This window comes from Vicia villosa, linkage group LG6, assembly GCF_029867415.1.
Source record: "Vicia villosa cultivar HV-30 ecotype Madison, WI linkage group LG6, Vvil1.0, whole genome shotgun sequence".
Classification (NCBI taxonomy): Eukaryota; Viridiplantae; Streptophyta; class Magnoliopsida; order Fabales; family Fabaceae; genus Vicia; species Vicia villosa.
The window spans coordinates 131,104,286-131,125,133 of NC_081185.1; the positions used below are offsets into that span (position 1 = coordinate 131,104,286).

The following is a 20,848-nucleotide window of genomic DNA, read 5'->3' on the forward strand; positions in this document are numbered from 1 at the left end:
TTCATGATGTGAGCATGTATTGTGTTAGAATGTTTTGTATGCTTTTTGTGCTTAGGATTCGTTTCATTTACATGTTGTCGTTGTAGGATAGTGGTAAGTATTTACTTTGTTTATACGTTTTTGTATTGAGCCATACATTTGTTTTTGGTTTTCAAAACTTGTTGATTCACGATTCTTTGGTTTATTACTTTTGATTCTTTGATTTAATTGACATTGTTTGAGGACAAACAAAGTTTTAAGTTGGGGAGAGTTTGATTAGTTCCAAAATGTTGTTATTTTGAGTATATAATTGTGGCACTTATCGATTCTATTCATTCCGTTTTTGTAATAAAATCCCCACTTTTGTGTATATATTCACATTATTTAGTTTTCATATGTTTTATATACCGTTTAATAGTTTTTCCTTTGTTTTTATAGGTATTCATGCTTATTGGAGCCTCGAGGAATAAAGTGTCGAAGGCACGACTCCGAAGCGCGATTTTGGATCAAATAAGCAAGTTTTGTGTAGAGAGCGCCGCTGAGCGGCGTGTAAGCGCGCTTTCCAGGGGCGAACCAATTTTCCTGGCCGCTAAGCGGCAGCTCTGGCCGCTAAGCGGAGCCCTGTTTACTGTTCTAGATATTTTTGTAATACGTGTAATCCGCTCAGCGAGGTTTGGCCGCTAAGCGGCCGTAGCAGAAATTGTGTTTATATTTCTTCATTTGTAACATTTCTAGGGTATGGTTTTGGAGAGTTTTTGGTTCCAACTCCATCATTTTCATTCTTAGATCAAGATTAGCTTAGAAAACAACATCGGGTCATGCACTTGGAAGATCGGAGGTGGATTTCTCATCAACCGGAGCTGACAACCCGCGAGATGTTTGGTTTATCTCTTCTATTCTTTGTGTATTTCTTTTGTGTTGGGTTTGTTTGTATAGTTACTCGAATCTTATGTATATTTACCGATTATAATGTTATATTTAACTTGCTTTACAAATTTGTGTTGATATTATCTTGGATTTTTGCTCTATGCTGGGGATTTGGGTTGCTTTAGAGATAAACTTCTTGAATCCTTATCTAGGATGATTATCTGTTGGTTCTGAACTCTAGAGATAGATTTAGAGCTAGCATTCACCGTTTGTATCTGTACGTAATGCTTTCGTGTTTGAGCGGCGCGCGAGAGATCGCCGACGCAAGAATACGGATGTTCTCGCGACTTCGCGTTAGAGATAACCTTAGTTGTGAGATGATCTCGTTTGTGCTCCAGAGATGGACGCTTATGAGAGATATACGTGATGACATAGATGAGTATCGTAGGTTGAGTATAACGGGTTGGTAAGTGTATGTTTGTGAAGAGTGAATATATTTACATTCCTGATAAGTTATTTCTCTTCTAAGAATGTGTTTATTCTTTTCCTGTCTATATCTTTGTTTACTTTTTGCTCATTCAATCCAAAGTTTGAAACCGTAGAAACTGTTGAATGGCATCTCTCCATCTCTGAGAACGATAATTCCCGGATCAATATTTCCAAATCTTTTTTTTTTGTTGCTTGCCCTATACTGCATTCAACAGGTAGCAGCTTCTATTTAGGGTTGCTTTGCAGAGCAGTATGTTGTGTGGCTGGAAAGTGGAAACGATGATACTGAATGAATTTTTTTAATTTCTAAAACAAAAACGCAAAACGACGTCGTTTTGCTCTAATTAAAAAAAAATTAAATAACATTTGAACCACCGGTTTACATAGACCACCGGTTTAGCGGTCTGACCCAGTTTTTAGCATTTCACTCCGGTTTTGTGACACAAGCGATCCAAGCATTGGACCAGACCGGACACTGGCCCGGTTCCCGGTTGAACCGGTCCGACCGGCCGGTCCGATTTTCACAACTACGCAATTTACTATCCGTTTTTATATTAAGAATATAGATATGCTCCCCCAATTATCCGTGCAGAAATTCAGTCCTTACATCAAGTTCTTCCAACTCTACATCATTCAGATTGAAATGTGTTTTATGATAGGCGAGAACACTTCATTATAGTTAATTCCCTTCCTTTAATGTGTCTACTGGCATTATATCTTTCAATAAGGTATTCTTTAGACTTATTATTATCATCTTCAAACGACAGTGATTATCCTCTGATTTTTAGTATTTATAACCCTAACTTGCACTTCACTCTCTATTGGTTTCTTTAAGGACTCTACCTCAAACTGAACATATATATAATTTCTTTATGGCTTTATTCTTGATAATTTGTGCCTTGAAATTGATCAAAACTTTAGTTTAACCCTTGTCTTTACACCATAATTTGTAACTCTTCACACCATCAAGGTATTCAAGCATCATGTATTTGATAACTTTAAGATTAAGTTTTCCTATCCTTTAGTATGAATATGCCACACATCCAAACACTCCTAGGCTTTTTGGTGTCTTCTTGTCAATGTATCTGAAAGGACTTATGTTTATGGCATAAGTAGTATTCAACACCAAACTATGACAATTGCATTGCATATAAGCCACCTAATATTTTAATTATTGTTTTGTTCATTCTCTCATCAATGTCATTTTGTTAAGGAAATCATTTCACTATTTAATGCTTCATAATCCCATTATTTCTGCAAAACTCGTAGAATTCTTCTAACAAAACTCTAGTCCATTACTAGTTCTCAACTTTTAACTTTCCTACCAGTTTATCTTAGGTTAAGAGTGAATTTATGAAAGAATTTGAGATGAGTGGCATTGGTATTATGACATACTTCCTTGGCATAGAGTTCCACAAGTAAAAAATAGGATTGCTAATGCATCAAAGAAGATATGCTCTTGAAGTATTGAAGAAGTGTGATATGGAGCATTGTAATGCTGCCACTACACTGACTAAAGAAAGGTTACAACTTCCTAAAAGTGAAGAGGAGAAAAATGTAGATCCTACTCAATATGTGAGATTGATTGGATCATTACGTTACTTGTGTAATACACGGTCAGATTTGACATTTAATGTCGGTATAGCGAATAGATTCATGGAGAGACCGAAGATGTCTCACTTGGCAACATTCAAAAGAATCCTAAGATACGTCAAAGAGTCCATTGACTATAGAATACTCTTTCCTGCAGCAGATACGGGTAGAAAATGTAATTTTCTTGGTTTTACCGATTCCAACTGTTGCTGAGATAAAGATGATCGTAAGTCTACAATTGAATACATCTTTATGTTCGAAGGAGCACAAATCTCATAGTGTTCTAAGAAGGAACCGATTGTTGCACTCTCTTCTTGTGAGGTCAAGTATATTGCTGCGTCGTTATGCATGCGCGTGCCAAGCCGTGTGGCTAATGAATTTATTCTAGGAGCTGAGCAGCGATAAGATTGATGATGTTACATTCTTGGTTGATAATGTTTCAACCATTAATCTTGCTAAGAATTAAATTGCACATGGGAGGAGCAAACATATTGAGATGAGATTTCACTACTTGAGGGATCTTGTGAGTGAAGGCAAGTTAAGATTGAGATATTTGTAGAAGTGAAGACCAAATTGGTGATTTGACAAAGGGAGTCACAAATGATGTGTTCAAAAGGTTGAAGATGAGCATGAACATGGAAAACTTGGAGCACTTGAATTAAGGTGGTGTGGAAGTTGATAATAGGTTACAGGGTCAAACAAGCACTTCTGGACAACAAATAAGTTGTTTTGGTTCAGTGATAACCGGTTACAGTCGCGACATTTGATTTTATTTTTTATTCAGCTTTAGTGGTAACTAGCTACATCAAATGTGGTAACCGGTTACCAGCTCGAGTTCTTATTTTTCCAGATTGTTTAGTGACTAGTTTTGGCTCTCAATCACTGTAACTTGCTTGTATAAACCCTTTGTGGTATATGTAATGAAAATATGATTTCTCACTCTCAATAATTCTCTTATTCTCTCACTTCATCTTCTTCACAAACACCAAAACCTCCATTGATTCATCAAATGTAAGTTTTATGTTCTAAATTACATAATTATGCATTTTGAAAAATAAATTTTGATAAGACATTCAGAATTTCTCTTTTTGTATTTAATTCATTTATATCTTAGGGTTCAGATGATTGACTTCCACTTAAGAGTGAATGAAGATAAAACTAAACTAATTTTATTTTATACAATAATTAAAAATATCAATAGATTATATAAGATCTATCATCAAAGTTTCTACTATCTCAAAATGAAAGATTACTCAAACATTATAACAATTATACTAACACGCGTAAAATAAAAAATATTGAAAAATAAAACAAAGTGAATAAAAAAATCAGATAAAAGAAAACAATAAGAAATTAAATAAATTTTAGTGGTTTGAGCATGAAGCCTTACATAAAGCTCATAGCAATGAAGAACCAAAATAAAACTTGAACTAAGTTAAGAATTGGACTGCAAAAAGAAATATTGCAATAAATTAGTGTAAAATATGGGGTCCAGCCATTTCCACATAGCAAACTCACATTTGACAAAATGGAAGGTTGCATGTGATGACATCTAGCAAGGTTTATGGTATACACTTGTTATGGTGCATGTCTTGCAAAATACACTTGTTGTGGTGCATGTATTGCAAAGTACACTTGTTATGGTGCATGGAAGGCAAAAGACAAGTGTCTTTATGCATGTAAGGGGTCTTTGCCTTGCTTCTCCTATAAATTGGACCAAGAGAAAGCATTCAATTCACACAACCACAAGAGAAACAAGAAGCAAGAGAAATAGAGTTTTTCTCAAGAGAGAAAATTGTTTCTTAGAGAGTTTTCTTGTGAGAGAAATAGTGAGCCAATTTGTGAGAGTGTTTCTTACAAATTGAGAGATATATTGTAGAGAGTTCCACCTAAGGGTGAAGTTGTGGTATTCCCATTATCATTATAGTGGAAGTTTTAAGAGGTCTAAGAGTCCCGTGGTTTTTCCTTTCTCACATTGAGAAGATTTTCCACGCTAAAATTCTTGTGTTATTTCGCTTATATTTTTCACCTTTCCGCTAGTGCCTAATTTTTGAGTTCACGGAGGAGGGAAATTATGGAGGTTATTTCCCAACAGTGGTATCAGAGCTCTCTGTGAGCTCTGGGTAACTACGGCGTTGTACCTATAATAAAGTTCTTAGTATGCTCTGTGGTTGCAACATTGTTTGATCTTCGAAATCAGAAAAGAATTTTTTTATTGTTGGAACTAAATCGTAGTATTGCGAAAGTGTGTCTTTGTAAGTTCTGGCTAAGGAAAGACTTGGTATTTAAGCGTGTCAATACTGACCCACCTCTCTTTCCTGGGAACTTCCTAGTTGCACTATTCACAAACTACGGTGACTTTTCCAGTGTACAATATTAATTTACAAAATTTCCTAGTTGAAGAAACTACTTTCCCGTGTTCTCAAAATGGAGGGTTCTATCCGTCATGATGGAGATATGTTCAAGCTGACGGCTGATAATTATACTTATTGGAAGCCGATGATGGAAGACCACCTATATTGCAAAGATTTGCATGAGCCAATTTCCGAAAAGGATAAGCCAACAGAGAAGAAAGATAAAGAGTGGGAGCTCCAAAATTGGAAGGCAGTTGCCATGATTAGAAAATACATAGATAGAAGTCTATTCGAGCATGTATCAACTTATACCAATGCGTATGAGTTATGGACCAAACTTGAATCCTTGATTCAAAAGAAGACGCCGAGAAACAAAGCTCACCTTATCTCAGTAGGAAATTTGGATGATCTGGGGATGATAAACCAGTCGTCTAACAAGGTGAGCTTTGTTTCTCGACGTCTCCTTTTGAATCAAGGATTCAAGTTTGGTCCATAACTCATACGCATTGGTATAAGTTGATACATGCTCGAATAGACTTCTATCTATGTATTTTCTAATCATGGCAACTGCCTTCCGATTTTGGAGCTCCCACTCTTTACCTTTCTTCTCCGTTGGCTTATCCTTTTCGGAAATTGGCTCATGCAAATCTTTACAATATAGGTGGTCTTCCATCATCGGCTTCCAATAAGTATAATTATCAGTCGTCAGCTTGAACATATCTCCATCATGACTGATAGAACCCTCCATTTTGAGAACACGGGAAAGTAGTTTCTTCAACTAGGAAGTTTTGTAAATAATATTGTACACTGGAAAAGTCACCGTAGTTTGTGAATAGTGCAACTAGGAAGTTTCCAAGAAAGAGAGGTGGGTCAATATTGACACGCTTAAATACCAAGTCTTTCCTTAGCCAGAACTTACAAAGACACACTTTCGCAATACCACGATTTAGTTCCAACAATAAAAAAATTCTTTTCTGATGTGCAAGATCAAACAATGTTGAAACCATAGAGCATACTAAGAACTTTATTATAGGTACGTACAACACCGTAGTTACCCAGAGCTAGGGCTGGACATCGGTTCGGATCGGTTCGGATTCGGGCCCAAAACCCAAATCCGTTCTTATCCACGGGTGAAGAAACCAGGCCCAAATTCCGACCAATTTGAATTCGGTTTTTTTCGGTTCGGTTAAAATCGGGTTCGGTTATCCAAGTCGGTTTTTTTTGGATAGTCCACAAATTGGTCCAATTTTAAATTTAAGCCCAATTTTAAATAGTCAAATTTTTATTGGTCCAATTTAATATTCATGCCCAATTTTAATTAGTCAAATTGTTACTTTATTCATTCAAGTCAGTTACCCCTTTTAATCTCATTTACATATTTATTTAGTTTATCATTGAGTCATATATATTTTGTAAATATATATTTTGTAGCCAACATACAATCAATTATTCTTTATTTTATAAATTGTGAATACATAATTGAGTTATTTTTATAAAAATAAATAAATTACTTGAACCCATTTAATTTTTTAAACTGGTCTAATTAGTTAAATATTTTCAAAGATATTGGATATAAAATATCCAAAAAATATTAAATAACATTAAAATTGAAATTAAATCCTTTCCTTAAATTGGCCAAATAACATAAATCATAATCATAATCCATAAATTGGCCAAATAACATAAATCACAAATTTTCAAAATCAATATAAATCTGGAACTATCTAACAATATTTTCACAATTACAAATTAAATCTGGAATAATTTCTTCACATTGTCCTTTAACACCTGTGTATTAACAAGAATAAATCAAGGTTGCTGCAATACAACAATAACTCCTACCTGTATAAAACTTATCAAAGAGAAATTAAAACAAACTTACAGAACAGAACTTATCAAAGAGAATTGAAAATAACCTAGCATAACACAACTTACTTTCTACCTTTGAGTGAAATTAAAAGAAAAACAATAAAAAAAATTACATGACATAAAGAAAATACAAGAGGTTAGACATACTTATAAGTTATAACTAACCTTTGAGAGCCAAGATCTACCTGACATAAAAGTGAAAATATTTTGATCACTATATATACAGATCTATCTTCATTTTTCAGATACAAATTGTTCTAGAAAAATAAAAGAGGTTAGAAATACTAACCTTTAAGAGTCCAGATCTCAGATCTACATAAGAACTCAACCCTACATAACAAATTTAAATAAATAAAAAGCTTTTATAAGAGTTCAATGAAAAGTTCAGTAAAATATTCACCTTGATTAATGGGTATTTTCGAAATGATAATCATCTTTAACACAAATTTCTCACTAACAACCTCTTCATCTTGAACCCTACCTTTATTAAGATTCGTTTCATGTTCTTCATCATGTTGTGACGAATCACATCTTCTGAAACAAAAGTAAACCAAAGAGTCAAACATAGCTAAATGAAAGGAATAATCTTTGCCATTAAATAGAGATGAAAGGTACTTACTGATTTTCCTTTGCTGGATTTTGGATGAGGAGAGAAAACACAGAAGAAGAAAAAGTTGAAGCGGCTAATTTTAGATGAGGAAAGAAAACACAGAAAAATAAAGTTGAAGCGGCTAGGGTTTCATTTACTATCTCTTATATGTGTTAGAGTAACCTAATGGCATATTTCCTGGGCTTCAAAAACTACTAAGTCCAGCCCAGTACAAGCCTATTGCGGTCGGGTTCGGTTTCCGTTGGATTGAATTTTCTCAACCGAACCGAACCGATACTAACCATTGTGAACCGAGTGAATCACCCGTTGGACCCGCGAACCCGAACTTAACCCGACCGAATGCATTCGGTTTGCATGGATCGGGCGGATAGGATCGGTTGATTACTTTCTGTCCACCCCTACCCAGAGCTCACACAGAGCTCTGATACCACTGTTGGGAAATAACCTCCATAATTTCCCTCCTCCGTGAACTCAACAATTAGGCACTAGCGGAAACGTGAAAAATATAAGCGAAATAACACAAGAATTTTAGTGTGGAAAACCTTCTCAATGTGAGAAAGGAAAAATCACGGGACCATTAGACCCCTTAAAACTTCCACTATAATGATAATGGAAATACAACAACTTCACCCTTAGGTGAAATTCTCTACAATATATCTCTCAATTTGTAAGAAACACTCTCACAAATTGGCTCACTACTTCTCTCGCAAGAAAACTCTCTAAGAAATAATTTTCTCTCTTGAGAAAAACTCTATTTCTCTTGCTTCTTGTTTCTCTTGTGGTTATGTGAATTGAATGCTTGCTCTTGGTCCTATTTATAGGAGAAGCAAGGTAAAGACCCCTTACATGCATAAAGACACTTGTCTTTTGCCTTCCATGCACCATAACAAGTGTACTTTGCAATACATGCACCACAACAAGTGTATTTTGCAAGACATGCACCATAACAAGTGTATACCATGAATCTTGCTAGATGTCATCACATGCAACCTTCCATTTTGTCAAATGTGAGTTTGCTATGTGGAAATGGCCGGACCCCACAAAAATGTGATGTAATTATGTGTCTAAATTGGTTTTAGAATCTATCATTGATGAGAGGGGACAACTTCATTGAGAAAAACTTGCATAGATACGAACATAAATCATTAGTGTTAGGAACAACCAATAAGAAAAGAGATATTTTTAAATTTATTTAAAATTTAAATTCTTTTTTAATTGGATTCATGGGGTGGTTGTGATTAAGTAGGAGAGAGAGAAAAAATATTTTTGTTTTTTAATTATTAAAAATTTGTGATTGGCTGTTTGTAAAGCCACTTGTTATGTTTGTGCTCATGTAAGTATTTTTCCAACTTCATTACCCTCCATAAATAGTTGGGTAACTTTACCCATATGAGTTGTCTTATTTATATTGGCTTAAGAATATACAATTTGCCATGTCATTAAGACAGTCAACATTTTTTAATTATGGCAACATATTTTTTATAATTATAAATTTACCCCTATGTCATTAACGAGGTAATAGTTCCCAATGCACCATGTCCCAATGTTTGCAGCTTTTATCTAGAAGAGCTTCATGAATAATGACATTAAAAAATGCAATAAATTGAGATGAACTTATTTTTGTTTCTCCACTTGCTGTTAAAAGAGAATATTTAGCTTGTACTTTTTTTTTAATTTTAAAATTGTGAAATTCTAATATATGTTGTACGTACTACTGTGATATTAAAAAAACAAAAACTTATAATACTTTAAATTGTGTCAAAATAGTTCACATAAATGAGTTTAAATTATAAATTCTGACACAAATAATTTAATATTAATATATAGAAGTAGAAATTAAATTAAAGCTAAAGTAACATTACTATTTAATAGTAAATACTATTTTTTTAATAAATATTTAATATGTGAACATATATAACTATATAAACATAAAGTGCAATATATAAATTATATAATTAATAATTTAATTACTTAATTAATCTTAAATTTTAAAATAAGTAAAAATATGAAAATTTTAGTAATACACTATGGTCAAAATTAATTTTATAAGTAAATATCTACTATATAGTAGTATTCGGGAGAAAAAAAAAACTATAAATTTTTTTACCTAATCAACTTATTATCTTTATCTAATTATGTATATGTACTTGCGGTAAATACAATGTTATATATCCTGCCTAATTTGTTTTTTAAGAAAAAAATAAAAAAATTAAAAAAAAATCTTTTTATTTTAAAAATTAAAAATCAATTTATATTACAAAATAGTTGGTTTTTTTTCAAAAAATTTAATTTAGTAGGTAAATTTTTTTTTCTGATATTAGTTATAAAAACAATTTAATAACATTTTTTATTTTAATTTATTTGTAAATTTTGTTTTTTAAGTACATTTAGCATTTTAATGTAGTTCTTAATCTAGGATTGTTTGTAATTGAAGATCGAGGGAAAATGTCGTCAATATCAATAACTGGGATTGTTATTGTGAGACATCACCGCGGTGATTGGAAGTGAGAGGGGTTTCTCATATCTAGGAGGTTTCTAGGTAGAAGTTGCATTGGGTAGGGATTAAGTGAGAAGTTGTAAACCGGAGGTTGTTTAGCTTCAAATTGATACTACTTGTTCTGGACTAGCCCAATTGTTCAAATTGGCCCAATCCACTCTTTAGCATAAATAGGCCCAATAAGCGTTGGCCCAACCCACAAAAGCCAACGGGGAAGACATCTCCCCTCGACCGAGCATGAAGAAAGATTAGCAGAACACGCTGGGACCCTGTCCCCGACAACGGCTAGTATCCCGAGCACGAGTAGTCAAGACCTAGTCAAAAGTCTCATATATTTTGGACCGGAAATCACGCCTAGACCCACGAAAACAGGAGATCCACTCCAACGAGAACACTATAAATAGCCCTCTACCTCTAGAGGGCAAGGTAATTCAAACTTTGCCCAAAATCTCATACTTTCTGTGGTACCTTGTTGTTCTCTTACTTACTTTGCCATCGGAGTGCCTTGCAGGTACAACCCTTTTTTTTCTCTACCATCACCGAGGATCAAGCCTACCGTTGCTGGCCATCTGTTCTGTCCGTAGCGAATAGTGGCCCCGTCTGTGGGCACTCTATCTTCCCCGTTTCTCTTTCTTGCACTTTCTTGACCGCTGCTTGTGCTATCAAGAACTCAGAAACCAAAGCTATCACATTTCATCTCTCATGGTTGGCAACGACGAAGACTTCTCCACTCTTGACATTGCGCAGATGGGAAAGAACGATGTTGAGCTCATTGTACCTCCCAACGCCAACATTTCTCAGCCTCTTGAGAACACCTTCTTGGTCACCGAGCCAACCCAGGCTGACCCTGCCATGGCCGCCATCTTCGCCGCCCTGAATCAGACTAATGCCTTGATCCGACTGTAGAATGATCGGATCGGAGCACTAGAACAGAAACACCGCGCCAAGACTCCCCCTCGCAAACACCCACGTTCCGAGCAGGATACATTGGCAGCCAAGAAACGTCAACATTCTCCTCCGCCAAGAAGAGTAAGGAAGATCACCGCTCTCGTCAACACTCACCTTCTCCAGGCCAAGGACTACAAGGGCCCGGTAGGGAAGTTCCGGGAATATACCCCTCTGAACGCGTCTCGGGAATGTATCTTGACCGAGTGCGCCAATGCCGAGTTCCAGACAGGCAAGGTTCGCTTCCCAAAATCGATGCCCGCTCGACCGAATGTGGACAAGTCAAAGTATTGTCGTTTCCACAAAGGTCACGTACACAACACCGAGGACTGCATCCATCTAAAGACGCAGTCGAAATACTTATCAGGGAAGGGCACCTCAAACAATATGCGAAAAAGCAAGAGACTCCGCAAGAAGCGAAGACAGTGGCCGGAGAGAAGCCCACCGAGTATACGTCCGCACTCTAGGTCGCTATGAGCGTTACCCGCCCAGAAGATTTCTACGTCCCGGATTGGGCCAGTGTCCCGACGTTCTTTTCCTCACACAGCCTGTGGGATTCATTTCCATCCACGATGGTCATATCCGGAGGAGGCTTCAGCAAACTAACTGTGGGTTCTGTCAAACGAAAGTTCGAAGAGCTCATATTGGCGAGTTCGGGAAAGACAGCCACACTCGACCTTACTAGAGGGAGTTCCGCACCCATCACGTTCTACAAAGAAGAGCTCCCTGGTGGTGCTCCCAATTCCACGATTCCACTGCTCATTCGCGCCAGAACGACCAACTTTGATATACGACGCATTCTAGTCAATTTTGACACCTGCAGAACCAATAATGTAACTGTCGAAAGAATCAGATGGAGATGATGTCGACCTAACCCAATATAGAAGACTTATTGGGTCATTGAGATACCTTTGTCACACAAGGCCTGACTTAGTATACAATGTGGGTATGGTGAGTAAATTCATTCAGAAGCCAAAGGTATCACATCTAGCAGCGACGAAGAGGATACTAAGGTATCTAAAAGGAACTCTCGACTATGGCATTTTGTTTCCTGCAACTGATGAGGGAAAAGAATGCAACCTAGTGGGTTACACTGATTCAAGTTGGTGTAGTGATGCTGAGGATCGAAAATCCACGATTGGTTATGTGTTTATGCTAGGTGGGGCACCAGTTGCTTGGAGTTTCATAAAGAACCTGTAGTGGCACTATCGTCGTGTGAAGCAGAATACATAGATGCTTCCCTTTGTGCATGTCAAGCAACATGGATGGTGAATCTGGTCGAAGAGATTACATCAGAAGATCATAGGAAAATTACCATGAAGATCGATAGCATGTTAGCTATCAATTATTTTATAATAATAATAATAATAATAATAATAATAATTATTATTATTATTATTTTAAGTATAAATTATTTTATAATAATAATAATAATTATTATTATTAAGTGTAATGTAAGTTTCCTTTTAAAAAAATTCTCATTAGGCCAACTATGTATAAAGTTAGATTTTATATAATTGTAAATAAATTTAATTTACCTTGTAATAAATAAATATATTATATTAAAATTTATCTAATCACATAATTAATTATTATACATACTATTACGATTTTATATATATATATATATATATATATATATATATATATATATATATATATATATATATATATATATATATATATATATATATATATATATATATATATATATATATATATATATATATATATATATATATATTGCAAATTTTGAACAAGAATTGCTAAAATTCTTCAAAAATTAATATATGAAAATAATTGTGTAAGGAAGCTTGATAAAAAAAATTTGTGTAAGTTAATTTAAAATTATTTTTTCCTGAACATTATCAAATCATCACTCATTTTAAATACAAAAATGATTAATCACCAATTATTTTAAATCATCACTCATTTTAAATACAAAAATGATTAATCACCAATTATTCTAAAAGCAAAAATGATTTGTTGATCGCTTTTAGTCCATGAATTCAATTCCAACCAATTTCTTCATATTCTCATAAAATATAACTACTTTATTTAAATAATATTATGTAAAGTAGAAAGCAAGGTGAAATGCAGAGAAACAATGTACATTGGAACTAACGTGAAATAGAATGTATTATGGGACTTTTAAAAAATAATAACTTAAAATTAAATAAGGTACTAAATGTAACCATTAATGCAAAGGGACTGGATTGCAAATACATAAAATAAATCACTAATATTAAAAACTAAAATTTTTAATGACATTAACAAATAGGATACAAATGGACCAATGAACTCTTAACAATTTAGAAGGGTAACTTTACCCAACATTTTTCAATAGGTAGATAAGAATCCACCTTGATGGGGAGAACAGAACAAAGTCCAATTAATTATTATGAGAGTAATGATATTTAGATATGTAATTTCTCAACGTTCAATCAATATCCCATTTTCACTTTATCTCACTCTTCTTATTACATCACCAACATATAACATCTATTATATTAGTCTCATATTCTTTCTCGACCTGTCTAGTCTAGAAGTAATTTAATTACCACATATACTGCATAATGTCACGCACCATCATGTTAGGCAATTGTTTATCCATAATTTTATCAAACAATGTAAATTAGTAAACCGTGATAACCACGACTATGGAAGCTAAAGGCTTGTGTATACCATGCTTTGGCACGTGAGCTTTAGTTTCTTCCACAATTTGGTTTTTTTAATACTCTATATATTTAAGTAATTAAGTTCAAAGGATAGATTCCATTTTGGTTTATTAATATAATTTGATACTTTATATCCAACTATATTCATTTACCTATTCTAATTAGCTCACATAGGACTTATGCTGAAAACTCAAACCACCATAAGAATTGCTATCTCTCTTTCCTACTAATCCTAATTTGTTAATCTTTTTTCGATATCCATAAAGCTTAAAATTACATAAATTTTTATCTCTCTTTTAATTATATAGTTTATAGTATTAAAATAACTTCTTACCAACAAATACCAAACACACACATAATATAACGTTTTGCTATATCTAAAAGCTACACCCATTGAAATATTTTTTATTGATAGCTACCCATTTGAAATACCTACCACAAGCAACTAAGAGGAAAAACATAAACAAATACAGTTAAGAAATTACATCACAAATTCTGAAATATGGAAGCTTCTATGTGACGGTACTATCGATCATTTCCTTCAACTAGCTAATAAGAAATTTACATTTTCACAACAACGACAGTTAACGGCATGCCATGATCTTTAAAAAAAGACAGAATTTTTAGGAAAGTAAACCTAACTCAAACTGATATAATAAATAATTATTGTGTGATTCGGTCTTAATCCACGCTCACACACGTGAATTTCTAGTGCACCTCATTAATTATTAAGTAAGAAAATTATTTTATGATCCTTGAATGATTAAATGTGAATGGTCCAATTTAAAAACAAATTATTTAAATTATCTAAAAACAAGATGATAATTCAAAATTATTTCGTTAATGAAAATTTTTTTTAAGCAAGATATTATATAAGGAGAACTAAGAGTTATTCAACCCGGATACACGAAAAAACATAAAAATTTGACAAAAAAAGATATTACAAACCAATTAAGGTTACGAGAGAAATAACAAAAGATCTTTGCTAAACTCATAAAAAGAATAATTGGAGTGTGTAATTTCTCCGAAAAAAGACCACTTTCAAACCAAAGACTCTTTCCACACCTTGTTGTTAATGTTCCAACCGCCATTGCGGAAACAAACTTCATTCCTTATAATAACCATAAAGTCCAAGAAGTGGCGAGCCAAAAAACTCCTAGCTTACTTTCTTTAACCTTTTGTATACGAAAAAATGAGTGCCAACCCATAAAAATCGACAAACACTCATCCTCCACCCTATCCGATTTTCCAACCCAAAAAACGATCTCCCTCCATATTTTCTTTACCACATAACAATTAAAAAAAGAATGATCCTGATTCTCCAAGTCAATTCCACAAAAAATGCACTTTAAATCATCTAAAGAGAAAGAAATACCTCTATACACTAAAAGGTCATTCGTTGGAAGTCTATTAACAAGAAGTCTCCAACCAAAGCCTTAATCTTAAAACACCCGCTTTCCACACTAGCTCAATAGCCTCATCAAACTTGTTAGGAGGACCAAAAGGAATGTGAAAAGTAACATAGAACGCATAACACGAGGCTACCAAAAACTCCACATCCGAATTAAATTCCACTCAACTAAGTCTTTATCTCCCGACATACCTCAAAAACCCTCAAACCGGTCCCGAAATAATAAAAAACCGGACCAAAGAGCCAAATTGTCCAACACCGTCACGAACAGGTCGAAATCTCCCCATTTCCAAACTCCTTCAAACCACTCTCCCTTTCCAGCCACCGAAACTCTCTTCAAACAAGAGACCGAGAATAATTTCGGATAAGCCTCCTTCAAAATGCTGCCCTCAAACCACTTGGCTTCCCAAAAAGGAGTAGTGAAACCATTATGGGTAACAAACCTACTACAAACAACAATTGGATCATTAAAAGATATTTTCCTAATTTTGAAAATATCCCTCCACCAATAAGAATTGGTAGAGGAACCTTTGTTGGCTACTCCTCCGCAAAAAACACGAGTAGATAAATCACCATACTGAATTTTCAAAATACTGTACCACCAAAGGGAATCTTGACCTTGTAGAATTCTCCATCTCCATTTGTTAAGGACAACTTGATTAAACACCAAAGTATCTTTAACACCTAAGCCCCCTTTCTTAAAAGGTAAATTAACATCCTTCCAACTAACCCAATGAATCTTCCTCTTTTTTTCCACTCCCCCTAGAAGAAATTACTTTGAAGCCTAGTAAACTCTTTTGCCACCTTCGCCGTTATTTTGTAGAAAGACATAGTGAAAATGGTTAAAGTGCTTAAAATCGACTTCAAAAGAGTGATCCTACTTCCCAAATTGAGAAAACGATTTTTCAACCCTCAAAATGATTCTTCATCTTGAGAAATAGAGGATTCCAAGTCGTCTCCTTCCTCGGATTAAAATCAATGGGAATACCGAGAAAATAAAAGTTACTCTCTTCCATCTTGCAAGAAAGGACAAAAGACGCAGGTTCTAAAAACGAGTTGCTTGAATTAATGCCTATCAGCTTACTTTTGTGGTAATTTATTCCAAGCTCCGATTCAAGTTCAAAAGCCCGCAAAACCGTCTTTATCGTCCAAACATGTTTCTATGTTCCTTCTCCCACTATTAATGTGTCAGCCACAAATTGAAGAATATCTACCCAACAAGACCCTTTGATAGCAAATCTTCCAAATTCCCTAACTTTAGTGGATTGCCTCACTTACCCCCAATATTGTCTTTAATGTATTTGAATAAGGTCATTTATAATTTTAAGAGAATTTAAAATTTTAAATAATCAAATATTTTAATTAAAGCACGCATGCACGCACACACATATATTAAAATTCAAAGTTTCATATTTTACGTTTTTTTTTTCAATCTACATATACAATTTTTTGACGAATTCTGAATCCGATTCATCGTCGTCTCTCAATCTTAAAGAAGAACAAAGGCTATTTATTTTTTTTCATACATATTTATTTTTAAGTTTAATAATTTTTGCATGTAGTATATCCTCAATGACTTTTCATGTATTTGTTTCTTATATAAAATAAAAAAGGTTGGATAAATAAAATAAGGGTGAAACAACAACATTGCTTGCATTATATTATCAGTATAATTCGGAAATTTTTTCAATGTTGTCAGTCGAAGAAAGAAATAAATTATAGAATATTTTATTTGACAAAAAACATTGAGAAGTTATTCCAAAATATTACAATGAACTTGCAAGAGGTGGAAACAACAACAACAATAACACCATTATTTGAAATAGATTGCAAGAATGAAAAAATGTTTTTGTTCATTGTTGGTAAAATTAGTTTCTCCAATGTGTGTAAGTAAGAACAACAACACACAACCTTGAAGGATTTTTTAACTAATTAAAAAAATTTGAAAATTTTTCTGTCTTGCAATCCACCCTAAAGAATGATGTTTACGAGTTTTTAGCGAATATAGATAAGTTAGGTTTAGGACAAAACTTAATGAATGAATACTTTTATAGTTACATATGGGTATAAAACCTCCAGGGCAGTAGTGTAACCAAAAGAATATATCATTTAATTTTCAAATAAAATAAAAAGAAAGACACCACTTATAAATAAATAGAAACATAAACTATAGTTGTTGGGATTCGAAGCATGTGCCCTGAATTAAATTTCATCTGTCATCTATGCCAAACGAGTGAATATATGGTATTTTAAATTTAAAAATTAAAAAAAAGAAAGGATAAAACTTAATGAATGAATGTTTTTATAGTTAAGTTTTGGTATAAACCTCTCGATAAGTATTGTAACCGAATGAATAGATCATATAATTTTTAAATAAAAAATAAAATAAAATAAAAAGAAAGACGTCACTTTTAAAGAAATGAAAAACATAAATTATAGTTGTTGGAATTCGAAGCATGTCCCCTGAATTAGTTTCCTCCTCGTTCTTATATTCCAACCGAGCGAATATATGTTTTTTTTTTTAAATTAAAACATGGTGCTTCGTGGAATTATACCTCAATTATTTATTGATTGAAGTGAAAAATTTATCATAAAATGCATTATTCGGATTGATAACTGCCCTATTACCCAACTCCTCTAAGGAGAGATCTACCACTTTCACTTTAACGTCCGACATCTCCAACTTATCTATACAACACTTAATCTAAAGCTACAGATTAGCAAATACCTCCTTATTCCACACCTTATGAAGCACTTTGAGCACTTTCAACTTATTTTTTAGAATACACGACATCCAATCAACATGCACTCTAGCCCTTCAGAAAATCTCTAACCACCAACTCAAAGATAAGATTATCCAACAAAAAATTATTAAAACAGAAGGGCTTAGACCCCTAAATATGTGAATGATACTTAACAATAGGTGGGCAGCGATCAGAGACATCACTGAAAAAAGCTCAAAGATTTCTCTGACCCTACTCCACTTCTAAGAAAGAGGTACTTGGTTCAACATACTCATAAAAACTCTATTATAGTGGAACCAAGTGAATCTTATACCAACCAGAAATAAATCTACCAAACACAAGGCCTTAATAAAGTCACAAAACTCTAGAAATACAATCATACAAATCTTTAGAGACCTAACGCCTACTCTCATTTTTTCACTGGACCTAAGAACTACACTAAAGTCACCCATGACACACCATTTACCCTCTTGAAATCACTCCCTCGAAACACTCAAATATTTAAAGTGTATGTATGAAATTTTTGAGATTGTTTTATTTTATTATTTTTAATGTAATTTGATGTTGGAAATATTTCTTTTAGAAATTTTGATTTTACTATATGAATGATAGCAGAGCGGAAATACCCGAATCCATTTGAAACAAGGTTGAATTTTAATTTTTCACCACCTAATGATCGAGGCATCGAACAATTTTTGTTTGAAGGAGGTACAAATTATCCCTAGCCCGCCTCGTTGTCTTGACTCTCTGGAGTCGACCTAAAAGACCCATCCGGAGTCACACAACGAGAAAGCTTGACGAAATAACTAGATGAACAGAAAAAGAAAACCCTGACTAAACATGTCCCACAATGACCAGTCTACCAATCCAGCAATTGGGTCACCAACAGACACCACATAAAAATGCTTAACAAAATTTAAGAGATAGTTGAATATGTTTACCTGAACTCTACTTTATCAATATGAATATTTTATTATAAAAAAGACATTTAAAAAAGTCTATTATAAAAGATAACATCATAACAATTAAAAAAGTCTAACCACTTGTTTATTCATAAATTAGTGCAAACATGACGTTTATATAAATGACAACTTGTATATATAGTCATAATAGTCTCTATGCCACCAATTAAGTTAACTGTTTAATTATTAGAAATCCACATCATGGTTGCATTCTGTTCTCCTCAATTCAAATACTCAAACATGGGATGGCTACAAGAGTTAGAGCCTGCACAGTCCTTAAGTATTAACCCTAAGGAGAACAATTATGTTTCCTCTTTACCGCAATATCATCTATTCTCTTCACCGAAGCAACAACATCTTGAGACTGAAACGTCACCACCATCTCCTAAGCTTATGGTGAAGAAGCTTAACCACAATGCTAGCGAACGTGATCGCCGCAAAAAGATCAATGGCTTGATTTCTTCACTTCGTTCACTTCTTCCTGATCAAGATCAAACGGTAATATTTCATCTCTCTCCTTCCAATTTTCTTTAAATTGGTATAGCTAGTATATTCTTGAGATATAAGATCATTTTAATTTATTTTTTAGTATATTCTAATTCTGAAAATATGGTGTTTTAGCTCTTACTATTTGTTTCATAATATTTTGGAATTATGTCACAATTAATATAAAATGAAAGTGACATATTCATAATATGAATGGAATCTGTAAATATAAAAATGAAAATTTTGTTATTAATAGATATTTTATTCCATTGACATGTTGCAGAAAAAAATGAGCATTCCGGTAACAATTTCAAGAGTCTTAAAATACATACCGGAATTACAAAAGCAAGTTGAAGGATTAACTAAGAAAAAAGAAGATCTTATATCAAGAATTTCCCAGCAACAATATGCAGTCAACAAAGATTCACATAGGAAAATAATTCCTAATTACAGTTCTTCTTTTGTGGTTTCAACAAGTAGACTTAATGATAATGAGCTTGCTATTCATATCTCATCTTATGAAGCTTACAAGATTCCATTATCTGAGATCTTGTTGTGTTTGGAAAATAATGGACTTGTTCTACTAAGTTCTTCCTGTTCTAAAACATTTGGAGGGAGACTCTTCTACAACTTGCATTTTCAGGTACGTTTAATAATATTACAATTAGCCCTAAATACAAAGTTATATTTAAATTAATAAATATATTAATTTTGTTATTACAAAATATATTCCTATCACTTTACTACTTTTTTATCAACATTAATGTTTTAATATTGTTTAAAAGGATATTTTGAAACATTAATAAAATAATACACAAATTTAATACTCATATTTTTTTTTTTATGTGCGAACTTGTCAAATAATATTTATCCGGTTCCTTGTTAAATAATACTTATAAAAAAGAGGCAAATGTTAGTTACTATTGATGTTTTTGGTTTGACATAGATTTATTTATTTAAATTAGTTTTTCTAATGTTTTCTGCAGGTGGGAAATGCTCAAAGTTTAGAGTGTGATGTTCTTATTCAGAAGCTTTTGCCAGCAATGTAACCAATTTAGTGTTGGAAGATAAATATCAAATTAGTGTAGAAGTTTGTACATATTTGGTAACACGAATGATTGAAAACTAGGACACATGCTCCCCATTATATTATTATTATGGTGAAAAGATCAAGTAGGAAGAAGATGAATGTATTATAGGAGTGTTGTACTTTTACTAGGAGCTGATTTAAGTTGCATTAGTATAATTGTTTTTTATAAGAGCATTAGCAATAGCATAATAGGTACTCCACCTAGCCAAACAAATTCTATGTTCTTTTATGACAAAGAGAAGCCAAATGATAGAGTCCTATTTTTTAATCAAAT

General features: G+C 33.4%; 1 protein-coding gene and 1 long non-coding RNA gene across 5 annotated transcripts; one reads left to right on the plus strand and one right to left on the minus strand.

The window, feature by feature from the left end:
* Positions 1–7,031: 7,031 nt before the first annotated feature.
* On the minus strand, positions 7,032–8,497 carry LOC131612396 (uncharacterized). Of its 4 annotated transcripts, none has more exons than XR_009287367.1 (5): positions 7,771–8,497; positions 7,552–7,685; positions 7,441–7,481; positions 7,317–7,332; positions 7,032–7,070 (listed from the first exon to the last, which is right to left on the minus strand). It is a non-coding gene; the product is annotated as an uncharacterized LOC131612396 (long non-coding RNA). The 4 variants fall into 4 exon arrangements; XR_009287364.1 differs by having other exon boundaries at positions 7,317–7,336; XR_009287366.1 differs by having other exon boundaries at positions 7,032–7,332.
* Positions 8,498–19,191: 10,694 nt separating this feature from the next.
* Positions 19,192–20,533, plus strand: LOC131614671 (transcription factor ORG2-like). The gene is made up of 3 exons (XM_058886231.1): positions 19,192–19,496; positions 19,768–20,127; positions 20,471–20,533. Exons 1-3 carry the CDS (start codon positions 19,200–19,202, stop codon positions 20,531–20,533), a joined length of 720 nt encoding a protein of 239 aa, XP_058742214.1. The 5' UTR covers positions 19,192–19,199.
* Positions 20,534–20,848: the final 315 nt, after the last annotated feature.

What these genes read in the sequence shown, in the direction of transcription:
- LOC131614671 (XM_058886231.1), top strand. Translation starts at nt 19,200, where the DNA reads ATGGTTGCATTCTGTTCTCCTCAATTCAAATACTCAAACATGGGATGG. An exon ending in TTCCTGATCAAGATCAAACG is followed by an intron (nt 19,497 to 19,767) that starts GTAATATTTCAT and finishes GACATGTTGCAG; the next exon opens with AAAAAAATGAGCATTCCGGT. An exon ending in TCTACAACTTGCATTTTCAG is followed by an intron (nt 20,128 to 20,470) that starts GTACGTTTAATA and finishes TGTTTTCTGCAG; the next exon opens with GTGGGAAATGCTCAAAGTTT.